The 13,103-nt window shown below is 33.2% G+C and overlaps 1 protein-coding gene across 1 annotated transcript; it reads left to right on the top strand.

Moving 5' to 3' along the window:
* The first annotated feature begins 10,178 nt into the window (after nucleotides 1-10,178).
* Nucleotides 10,179-11,186, top strand: LOC149204798 (glutathione S-transferase U17-like). The gene is made up of 2 exons (XM_089393374.1): nucleotides 10,179-10,563; nucleotides 10,664-11,186. Exons 1-2 carry the CDS (start codon nucleotides 10,231-10,233, stop codon nucleotides 11,024-11,026), a joined length of 696 nt encoding a protein of 231 aa, XP_089249500.1. The 5' UTR covers nucleotides 10,179-10,230; the 3' UTR covers nucleotides 11,027-11,186.
* The last annotated feature ends 1,917 nt before the right edge of the window (nucleotides 11,187-13,103 follow it).

Here is a 13,103-nt window from a genome sequence, read left to right as displayed (position 1 = left end):
TGATTTTTATATACAATCTATGTGACAATGGTGCGTTTGAATAAATATTATAAACCCTAAAATAAACATGGTTGTTCATTGTTAACCATGGTTGATTTTCATATTCCCATCATCTTTGTCACAATCCGACGTTGGACCATGGTTGGCCATGATTTATTTTCATATTGAGACAATATTTGTCACAATGTGACGTAGGACCATGGTTGATTTTCTTATAGAGACAATCTTTGTCACAATGCAACATTGGACCATGGCTGACCATGAATGACCATCGTTTTCATAACGTGAGATTGGAGCATAAGACAATGTTCATAACATTGTCACCATGATTATTGACCATGGTTGACCATGATAATATTATTTAATGCTATTAATATTAATAATTAACATTAAAAATAATATTTATAAATATTAATAATATTAAAAGTACTATTAATAATATTAAAAGTAATACTAATATTCATATTCATATCAATTAATATTAATATTAATAATTAATATTAAAATTAATATTTATAAATAAATGAGAGTACCTTTCGGATTAATCACATTAATAGGATTTGGTCGACATTTGGAACCAACTAATGTGGTTCATCCATATTAGATGTGGTTCATCCACATTACTTGGTTCAAAATGTCGACCAAATCCTAATAATGTGACTAATCCGAAAGACACTCTCATTTACAATATGGATCACAAAAGCCTAATATCTAACATGTATAAATAATATTAAAACTTAATATTACTATTTTATTAATATTTAATGTTATTAATGTTGATGGTATATTATATTAATTAATTAATTAATTAATATTAATAATATTAATAAATTAAAATAATAATAATAGATAAGATTGTAAATAAAAAAAAAATATTATTTTTAATATTAATATTATTTATAATAATAATGTTAATGTCATTAATAATATTAATATTGTTAATTAAATGTTATGAATATTAACATTGGAGATCTATAATTGAATGCATAATTTATTCTTCTAATTATATTCATCATCTATTTGATTTTATTCTTTTAATCTATTTCGTATTTTGATTTTTTTTTAGAATTGAATTTAAAAAATTATTATTTAACAAATATATTTCAAAGCTTACTCATTCACTAGTATTGATATCTATAATTTTTCAAATTAAATTTAATTTACTTTACATTTTAAGAATTTAATGTTCAACAAAGATAAATTTTAGAAATATATTTCAATATTTAATATTTTTCAAAAAAAGATACTTATCATTTATTAATTGATGTTTTGTAGTTATTTTCCACTTGACATTTTAAAATTTCTATGTTTAATAAAAATAAGTTTTACAATTACATTTTAAAATTTGTTGTTTCACAATGAACATGGATAATTTGATACATATCCATTTTTTTTCTCTGATTAATTTTAATATACACTTCATATTTTAACATTTCTATCTTTAATAAAGACAAAATAAATATAATATTTCAAAATTTTATGTGTTATAATTACAACTTGTAATCTATATATTTATGATGTGTTGTTATTTCCAATTTACATCAAATTTTTTAATGTTTTTTTACTCTTTCAAAACCATGTATATTTATAATGTTGTATTGTTCTTCCCCACTTTAGATTCTAAAATTTATGTTTAGTGAAACTATAAATTTTTAAAAGTAATCTTCAAAATTACTATTTCACAAATATGGAGATGTATAATTTAATAGATACACAAGATCTTTAATTAATTTTATATTCTATGACCTGATATGATAATTTTATTATAAAGGTACATTTTCAACATTTATAATTTCATAAATATGGGGATAAAAAATTTTGTATTTATATATTAATATTCTTTTTTTCCCTATTAAATATATATGTGTGTGTTTAATAAATATGATTTTTTTTAATTACTTTTCAAGGTTTATTGGACATCCATAATTGAAAGCATAATTTATTCTTCTAATTATATTCATCATCTATTTCAATTTTTTTTTTAATCTATTTCATATTTTGATTTTTTTTTAATTGCATTTCAAATATTATTATTGAACAAATATATTTCAAAGTTCATTGGTTCACTAGTATTGATGTCTATAATTTTTCAAATTAAATTTAATCTACTTTACATTTAAGAATTTAATATTCAACAAAGATAAATTTTATAATTATATTTCAATCTTTATTATTTTCAAAAATAAGTACTTATCATTTATTAATTGATGCCTGGTTGTTATTTTCCACTTCACATTTTAAAATATTTATATTTAATGAAAATAAACTTCACAATTACATTTCAAAATTTGTTACTTCACAATGAATATGGATAATTTGATGATAATTTTTTAAAATATTTATATTTAATGAAAATAAACTTTACAATTACATTTCAAAATTTGTTACCTCACAATGAATATGGATAATTTGATGCACATCTATTTTTTTATAATTAATTTTAAGATGCACTTGGATAATTTGATGCACATCCATTTTTTTATAATTAATTTTAAGATGCACTTCATATTTTAATAGATACACAAGCTTATTTAATTAATTTTGTATTCTAAGGCCTAAAATAATAATTTTATTATAAAGATACATTTTCAACATTTATAATTTCATAAATATGGGGATAAACACTTTTAAATTTATATATTAATATTCTTTAAATTTGTTATCTAAGGGCTTCAGTTTGAACTATGTTAATGTAGAAATATATAAGAAAGAGAACCTTGCAAAAATCTATGTATAAAAGAAAGGAAACCGTAGATATTTAAACACAGAAAAATTCAAGTATTGTGAAATTACAAAATACACAATATTGTGAAATTATAGAATGTACAGTGTTGTGAAATTAACATAAAGAGAAATCCTTCTTTGTATATTCATAGCTACAGTTTTACAAAAGAAATATAAACAGATTTGCCAGATAGCTAGTACTATAAAAACACCATTTTCGAGAATAAACATTTTGATAAAAGGAAAACTTTATATCTAAATTATAAATACATATCACAATAAAGATGAATTATCTAGAAAATGAACAAATTGACAAAGAGGAACAAGATAATGAATTCCGTCAATGATTAACACTGCTCCCATGATTTGCAAAAGGGTTTTCAAGTTCGAGCGGGGTACCCCGTGCCTCTTCTATGCCGTCAATTGTAGCTGGAGCCAGCATTCTTGTCGGCCCTGGCTACGCTCGGCTCTGGATTGGACTGCGCCAGCCGGGTGAAGATTTGATAAATTATAAAGAAGTTGTTTCCTACGTGGCTCAGAAAGATGCATAACTTGTGTGAGACAACCAAGCAGGTAGCGCTCCCGTCTCTAATCTATAATCTCATGTTTAGAAAAATGATATTCACAACTAAGTAATTCTATTACAAATTTAAGAAAAATATGGAGTTGCTGTCTACAGACGCTATTATTCAACACTACATAAAGAGTAGTTGTGCTTTAGCGGACTTCTTTCACAAAGTAAACAAACTGATTTTGTTTGAGAAAACTAGAATAAGATGTTCCCAAAACGTGAGGAAAACCTATGAGTTCAATTGTGTGTGGGGACAGATCCGATGGTAGTCGTTCGGACGTCCCTGTTATAGATCCAGATCCTCCTTGACTTAAATAAGATGTGCACAAAACGTGAGGAAAACCCAGATCTGATATGTGGGGTCGAAGATTTTGATATACAGTGCCTCGTTGATGGGCGTCGATGTAGACAGTGGTGTAAAAAACTGCGGATCTACTCCAGACAACCTATGTGAGCCTACATTTGATGTATCGCAGCTAGTCATTGAATGGATTATCAGTTCTTTCCGCAAGTTCAGGGTGGATCTATCCCCATCGTCGCAGTGTTGAGAGATTGAAGCCTGTATGGGTGCAGATACGGCAGAAAACTCATGGAAAAACTGAAAGAGTCTTGACGCAACACTTCTCGTTCAGATCTAGCCCTAAACAGTGGAGAAATGTAGGGTAAATTGTCGCCATCGCTATCACATTCAAAATGACGTTCATATCTGATATTCAGATGTGTTCGAAATTGGATCTCTTTATGCCCTAATCCCATAGAGCAGTAGCTTCCAAACAATCCTTCCATGTCGTGTTCCAATATGCCTCCCCTTTGTCAATTCTTTGCTCGCTTGCAATGAGCGTCGTAGCCCAAGACACATGTAGTCAGACTCTCCATGACGCAAGTTGACCCTTGGATTGCCTGTTTTGTGAGGGACCAGTGAAAATAATAAATTCTTTGCAGGTTTAAAATATTTTTTTACAAAATCAAAATAATAAATTCTTTGCAGGTTTAAAATATTTTTTTACAAAATCAAAATTAAATATTTACAGTGTGTATTATTTATAAACACATAAAAATTAGCGAAAAGACAATTCAAGAAAAAAATTATGAAACATGCATTGATCATTTATTTTCATTGCATTAATCTAAGAGACTTGTATCAAAGAGGAATAAATGAAGAAAAGGGTTGTGAAAAGTGACGCTGACACTTATGACCGCATTCAATATTTCTAAAACGTGGTCATTAGTTATGAAAAGCCTTAGTGTTGGAATTCTTCTCCACTCTTGTAATAGGAGCGTTCATAGCGATGGCGATGAAAATGAAAACATTAAGCAGGGCTATATTATTTGTTGTATGTGCTTATGCGCATGCCCCTCTCTAGAGCAGGGGAGATTTAAATTCTTTCGATTACCAACAGTGCGCATCCACGGCGAAATCGAGGCTTGTTGACGAATGCCAGAACACTTTCGGATTCATTCGATTAGATGGCTGCTTCTTATATTACGACAATCATTAATTTTGCAGCGATTATAGTGGGCTGGGAAAAGTTATTTGCAATGGCCACACCAACAGTCAGCCACAACAATTCACAAATCCTACTAATCACATGCTCCTAAGTATTACAAATCAAGCACTGCAAAGACCTGATTTTTTTTCTGCAAATTCAACCGCTGCCCCTTCTAATTCGACAGAGCATATCTACAGCATAGCGCAGTGTTGGAGAGATTTAGCCATATTAAACTGTCGATCATGCCTAAATTTTGCCCTGTTACAAATATCCTCATGCCCAAATGGACCTATTGGCTCTCAGTTCGTATCCATGAATTGTTATTTGCGTTTTGAGTAGTGTGGCGGGTCGTGTAATTGTTAAATTAATGGAGAAAACACTTGGCAAACAGTTGAATAACCTTACATTTCAGAATACGAAGAGGTATAAGATGCACGTTTCACAAATCTGACGAAAACAGTCTGTCGGTTGTTCATCTTTGATCCACGCGTCCTTAGGTTAATATAACGAAATGAAATGATCAGGCGAATAGATTTATGTTTCAAGAATACGAAGAGGTATAAGATGCAAGTTTCACAAACGTGATGAAAACCGTCGCTCGGTTGTTCATCTTTGATCCACGCGTCTCTAGGTTAATGTAACGAAATGATCATGCATGTTTGCATTATTTATTTTCTTAAATTTTGCATTATTTATTTTCTTAAATTTTATTTGTCGTAATCCTTATACGTGTCTATAAACAATAAGCACAGTAAATTTTTAATTATGCTTTGTAAAAAATTAATTTAAGTATGATTTAAGTATGTGTTTTAGATATGCAAGAAAGTTACTGTAGCTAATTTCATTCATTGATTAAATGGTGACTACAAAAATATACTGACATATTTTAATTCACTTCATCCCATCAAAATAATTAATTAAGAAAATGATTAACTTGCCAATTCTGATAGAAGAACGAACGCTATTAACATGAATATACGCTTGAGATGCTGGGCTATCGCTGGAAGACCAATGCTACCACTGCTTCCTACTTGAGGGCAGAGAAGGCTGATGAGATGCAACAACTACTGGTAACACTGAAAGAGAAGGGGTACATCACGGACGACAAGACAGCTGGGCAGCACATGAAGAGCATGGTTCGGTTCAACAACGTAGTTTGGGCAGTATAAGTAACTGATAGAAAGAAGGAAATGCACATATTTCTGAATGGTTTTATGCACGTAATATTTTTGGTACAATGAATTCCAGTCACTCACTTTGCATGAAGCTGTTCAGCGAAGAGCATTATTATTTATAGAGCGGAGGCGGTGCAATTAATTCCACTTCTTGAATTTTTTCGTAAACTGTTATACTTCCCACCTAATACATGGGTATCTGGAACCTGCAGCAGCTTTTGGTGTTCCCGCTTGGCCCAGGCTAGGCGCGAAGGTAAGCCAAGCTACACATTTCGATTTTTTGAAACACAATATGAGGGGTGATTGCTCCCTGCATATTTTAATTTTCATGCTTACCTCCCTCTAATATTTGATTTCAAATTTTGAAATTTTCAGGTTGAATTTGAAATATATTTCCCACCAATTACATTTACTGCATGTACGTGAGAACAGTTAAAGTCAAATGGGTCTCGCATGACTACGTCACTACTTACATCAGAACAGTTGACATCAAATTGGTTTGGCATGACTACGTCACTACGTAGGTCAAAGAACTGAAGTCAAATTGGTCTCGCCTTTCACGTGACTACGTACGTCAGAAGAGTTAAAGTCAAATTGGTCTGGCCTGACTACGTTGGAAAGATGGACCCAGGCCTGGAATTTGACGTCCTTTGGGATGTATTTTTGATTGAAGAACGTTGATAGGAGCAGAAAAAATTTCCATGTCAAATCCGACATGTGATACACCCCTGCAAACCATTAAAATGACGTCTCTTTCACTTGTTGAAACGTAGAAATTTAGGATACTTTATTTCTTAGGAGTCTGGACACTGGGAGTCTCGGACCACCGGACCAGTAGTAGTACTGTTACACAATGCAGTTTAAACTAAAAGCATTTAAATGTGTCATCGTCCCACTTAGTACTTACCATTAATTATCCAGCGACAATCTGCCGCTCATAGCCACTCAAATCTAATCTGACGAGACTTGCAATTTGCAAATTGCAATCTACTGCAGTGTGCTAGTTCTTACGAATCACGATTTACCTATTCAGTGTTCACCCTAACTTCTAAGTTTTAATGCTTACGGTTTACCTATTCACCCTGGCAGCTGGCTAATTTGGAGAATTGTTGCAACTTGCAGCGTCGCAGAAAAGGTGTCTTCGAGTTCTGCACATTGGGCGACTTCTGCACATTCAGGAATCAACTCTGGTGCAGTGGTGCACCTCTCTTGTGGATTGACCGTGTCTGAGTGGAATGTGTGAGCAAACTTGGATGCTCAACAACTCAACTCTCCACTTCAAGTTTCACATGTATTCCAATACTTTTCTCCTATAAAATAATTTGGTACTTTCGATTCCCATCTAGAGTTTGAGGTTAAGTGTAATGCATAACAGAAGCATGACAGTTAAATAGGGTTAGGTTGAACACTATTTTAGAAATATTTTTGGTGGCCATGATATGTTTCAGCTACAAATTCACAAATACAGAAATCATTCTCTTAAGTTCGGTATATCCAACAAAACAAATCAACTGATTCATAAAGAATAATAATAAGCAATGGGATTCAAGTGCCTTTCTTCATGTTGGCAACGATGGCATAAGAGTGATGAAGATGATATGTTGATTGTTTTTTCTTTTCTCTTTTGGAGAAGAAGCCAAAGAGGCCACCACCGACAATCCACCCGCCTCCTCCATAGCCAATGCACAAAGACACATTCACCACGGACTCACCTTCATTCCTTCAACTCCCATGGAGTTGTTAGCCTTGGTGAGCAATGATCCCTTGGCCATCCGCTTGCTTAGTGGGGAGTCCAAGCTGGCAGCCTTTGCGGCATTACTACTACACCTCTCCAAGTTTCGAACCATGAATCTCCCATTCCCACCAACTCTTCCAGTAGTTCATTGACCGCTCTTACTCCCTCTCATTCTCTATGCTGGAATTCCAGGACTGCCCAGTTTGCCTCCGTCAGTTGTTCATTTAACTTTCGTTTCTTCTTTGCCATCTTCTACCTGAAATCTGGGCTTTAACTCACCAAGGCATCGTGGCCCATAACTAACATTTGCAGCATCTTCTCTTTTCCATTTCTTCAGTGAAATCCCTTCCATTTGCGAGAGATTGAGGGAGAATGAAATTCTAGGGCTCTGTCTATCGTCACTTGTAGTGTCAGTCTGTGAGAGGTCAAGAGTAAATGACATGCGTGGGCTCTGCCAACCATTTCCAATCTCCAAGTAGGCTGCCATTGCGCGTTTAACTTACTACAATTCTTCAAACTCTGCTTGGATCTGAATGAATCAGAGCAATCATGTGTCAGCGACATTTTAACGGTAAAAACCTTTTTGGATAAAGCACCAAACCATTATAGATACGCGTTGACTATCAAATATGGTGATTTTTTTTGTCATGTTACCTTGGAAATTCCTTAAATATTAACGCCATGAAAACAAGTGCAAAATAGAAATTTTTCAAAGAAAAGGGTTTCAATTTGCGAGGATGCCTTCATTGTTCTGCCAAGTTTTTCAGAGGAATTCGTATTTTGATTCGTTTGAGTCGTTTACAGTCTAAGCCAGGAGACAGGGAGTTGGCTTCCAATGCCCACAACTATAGATAAATGTTATGGGTACCCGCGTATTATGACCTTTAAACCGAGGCCCGATATGAAGGTCAGGTGAAGCCTAATTGGCCCTTTAACATTCATTTTGTTTTGATATATACCAGAGAAAAAATTATGTTATGGGTACTGCGTATTATGACCTTTAAAGTTCCCACACCCTGGTTCGCTTTAATGTAAAGCGTGGAATGCATTCTTCGGTTAAAGTCTAACATTTCCATTGTTTAGTCGTATCAATACAGGCAATTCTGGTCTCCCGCTTTAATATTTAGGAAAAATTTTCGTTGTGTGAATTTTGACCTAATACAATAACATATCTTGAAATTTCTTCTCAACGGCATTAATTTCCCCAATTCAGACTAAATATTGACAATATTTGGTTTCTATGTCATTACGTTTGCATAACATTTCTTAATATTTAGGGTATTATTCGTACGGAAAAAGTTCAGGGGCAATTCATTCGGTTCAGTTAAAAAAATCATTCAATTTTACACTATCGATTTCCTTGAAATTTCTCAAAATTCGATATAAGTGAATCTTCGAAGCACACACTTTATTGCAATATTAGTTGCGTCTAAATATTTTGATGTCACGACCCTAAACGTTCTTTTATCAACTTTTTCCGGTAATCATATGGGAATAAGCGATGCAATTATGGGTGAAATCGCTAGTTTATATTTAAATTATTTTATAGTTAAATTACTTTTTAATGCATTATAAGAGTTTAAACGTGTTTTTATATTTTTTTTTCGTAATTATATAGGAATAAAGTGATTGAATTGTGAATGAAATTGTTATTTTACATTTTAAATTATTGTTTATGCAGTGTATGAGATATGGACAATACAAAGTCAAGAAGGATTTTTGAGTTTTGAAAATTTTTCTAGTTTATGTTTAATAGAGGATTTATGTATTGAGATATTTCTATTGATAAAAAAATTTTAGTTTCTCGAAAAAATTTGACTTTTAATGAAGTATAATCACTGTTTATTATTGCATACCTTTTATGTTTTTTTTCTAGATGATTTATTTATAGTCCACCATTTATTTATAGTTTCACTAGATAATTTATTTATAGTCCATGGATTGTAAATTTTGAAAAGATTTTATTGTTTAAATGGTCCCACCATAAATGTGAGCGATATATTTGATAGACTACAAATCCGCAATGTCAATCTAACAAGATTCATTATAAATAACAATCATTATCAGCGTCCAATTTGATGACTTATTGTGTGTTAGAGAATAAATTTACAAAAATTGTTAAAATAGAATTTTCCATGAGACACACATATTTGATTAAAACATAAAACGAAGAGTAAAAGAAATACAAAAACGTCAGGGAAAAGGAATTTGAAATTCCACCCTCGATGGAGCTATCAAATGGGTCTGGCACGACCACGTCACTACGTATGTCAAAAGAGTTAAAGTCAAATTGTTATGCCCTGACTACGTGACTACGTACGTCAGAAGAGTTAAAGTCAAATTGGTCTGGCCTGAATACGTCCGAAAGATGGAGCTATCAAATGGGTCTGGCCTGACTACGTCACTACGTACGTCAAATTGGTGCGGCACAAGTTTTTATATTCTTATATACAAATAAGTGCACTAGAGATACCAGAGGCAGGTAGACATATCCCAGAGAAGCGCATTACATTTGAAAAAACAGATTTCATAACAATGGAGGGTTGTGGAGAAGATGCGCAAGTAAAGCTCTTCGGTGGGGCTTACAGTCCCTTAGTGGCGCGGGTTCGCGTAGCGCTCGCTCTCAAAGGGATCCATTATGAGTTAATCGAAGAGATTATGCAAAATAGGAGCGAGCTGCTGCTGCAATCAAACCCTGTTGACAACAAGTTTCCGGTGCTCATCCACAACGGGAAGCCTGTTTGTGAATCGACGATTATTGTGCAATACATTGAGGAGAAATGGGGAAATAAGGCACCCAATTTTACACCCAAAGATCCATATGACCGAGCCATTGCCCGCTTCTGGGCTGCCTTCATAGACGATAAGGTAATTCACCCATTTGTTCGTTATCTGCTATTTGGGATTTTGTGAGTTGCAATTAGTTTTTCGCATTTCTGCCTCTAACATTAATTATTGGTGGCTGCAGTTCACTCCAAGTATTCGGGGAGTTTTCAAGGGCGAGGGTGAGGAGCAACAGAAAGCGGTGGAGGAATCGGTGGCAAACCTCCTTCTGTTGGAGGAAGCGTTGTCCGGGAAAGCGTATTTTGGAGGAGATGAGATAGGGTTGGTTGACATTGCATTGGGCGGGCTATTGGTAACGGTCCAAACGATCGAGAGGATTACCGATAGTGTTTTAATAGACAAGCAAAAAATGCCGCTATTAAGTACATGGGCCCACAAATTTTGTAAAGCGGAGGGAGTGAAAGAAGCTTTGCCCGATCCGGCGAAGTTATTTGAACTTCTGTCGGACGTTAGAGCAAAATTGACATCACCACCCGCTGGCAATTAGAAAGGAGGAGGCTTACAGATGGCTAAAATAATATTTAGATAATAGCTGTTGTGTTAAATTTAGTGAGTTAGAATGTATCAGGTGAATTCGTATTCGTGCATGAATTGGTGGGCGATTAATCTGCCGTGCGAGTCATTGCAATAATATTGTTATCTGTTCCTCTGAATATTGGAGTTATGTTTCATGTGAATTTGTATTTGTCAAGAATCGGTGGGCTATCTAGCTTCATAAGTGTTTAGGGTTATGAATTATTTTATTATTTTAAAAACAGATTAATTTTAAAAAAATTCCCAAGACTAATCCACTCCCGTGAAATCATGTCCATTCATTTAAAAAAATTCAGAAGGCTAGATCCTCCCGTGAGTTGATATATATGCATATCCGTGAATAAATTGTATGAATACGGCAAAATACGTAAATAAAAAATCGATAAAAATTTTAAAATAATAATGATAACTATCTTTACAATTTTTTAAATTTGATGGAATGAAATGTTTCACTAATTAGTTAATAAATATGACAAAATAATTAGTTATATCTATTTTAAAGATCAAATTTTTAAAACAAAGTGTAGAGTGTAAAATACAATGTTATTTTTAATAATTTAAATTATTGTTGAATGTTAAATAAAATATATATAAAACTCATTAAAAAATTTAAACATAAAAATTTAATTTTTATTTTTATTTAAAAAAATTATTAATAGACAAACTTACACATCAGTGTACTGAGTTATAGAATAAGCTTCTAGACTCAATTTGTATGACTTTGTAAGATATTGGAGTAGCACCTTTTTCTTAAGAGCACATGAAATAAGGAGAATGCAAGGAAAGCGATCAGAGAGGTTAATGTTGCGCATGGTACCCATACATCCGCCACTCCGTGGCCGTGATCAGACATTGCAGGTTGGGCATCTATCTCTCGGCAAAAGCGTTGTTTCCTAACCTCGACAGCTTCACAACAACATATACACTGGAGTCGTGGTCGTCTCACATCGACGATATAGCTTACGTACGGAGGGAGGGAAGGTCCCTATTTGCCTTGATGTTTGTTTCTTGGTAGTTAAAGGAAACAAAAAGGCCTTAATTTCATTCCTTAGGATCAAAGTTACATTCCGTTTATAAACACTTCAACGGTGTATTCTTGAGACTTAAAAGCCCAAAAAAACACCTGCAGACATCTGGCATCATTAAGTCTCTAAAATGCTTGAATATGACAAATTCATGATTTTAAAACTAGCGAGATTCTAGATCTCTAAGACTAACAAAAATAAACTGACAAAAAACCATGCAACAGTTAAGGAATAATAACAAAACTACGAACAAAATTTCTGCAAAAGTGAAAAGTAAAGCATATCCACTGGTGTTGATTATCATGTTATCAAAAAGTGCAACTGAATACTGAACAAAAAACACAGAACACTTGATTCGATGGCCAAAGAGGATTTTTATATACACTAGAGAAGTTTTTGGAGTCGGTGGCTTCTTCAGGAAGCTATCTAGCTCTTGAAATTTCAAGAAACTAGTCTTTGCATTTAATGTAGGTGGTTGGAATTATCAATGTTTTCCAACACTCCCCCTTAATTCCAACCATATGAAAAATATACTATAGCACAATACAGAAGACACTGTAAACATACTCTTAATTGACATGCATGCTGGTCTAAGTCTCAGCTAGGCTTACAATATAATCTTGATTTTCTACAACACATAACTTACTTCTACAAAACTAAAAATTTTCCTTTCCAAGAGGCTTAGTGAATATGTCAGCTACATTCTGATTTATATTACTCTATATTAGAGAAATTTCTTTTGATTGGACCTCTTCTCTTACAAAATGATATTGTGTCTCTATATGATTTGACCTTACATGACATAGAGGATTGTTCTCTAGTTTGATGGTGCTTTGATTATCACATCTAATCACTGTAGGTTATTGTTGACCTTCACCAACATCTTCAAGTATTTTTCTGAGTCATATAGCTTCACAGGTGCCACTACATAATGCTTTATATTCTCCTTCAGTTGATGACAAGGAAATTGTTGCCTATTTCTTACTGCTCCATGATATAGCTCCT

The sequence above is a fragment of the Pinus tabuliformis genome, chromosome 1_2 (assembly GCF_031772625.1).
Source record: "Pinus tabuliformis cultivar Carrire ecotype Pingquan chromosome 1_2, CPIR1, whole genome shotgun sequence".
NCBI classification, from domain to species: domain Eukaryota; kingdom Viridiplantae; phylum Streptophyta; class Pinopsida; order Pinales; family Pinaceae; genus Pinus; species Pinus tabuliformis.
The sequence above is the reverse complement of the archived record's forward strand: the minus strand, read 5'-3'. Positions and strand labels throughout refer to the sequence as shown.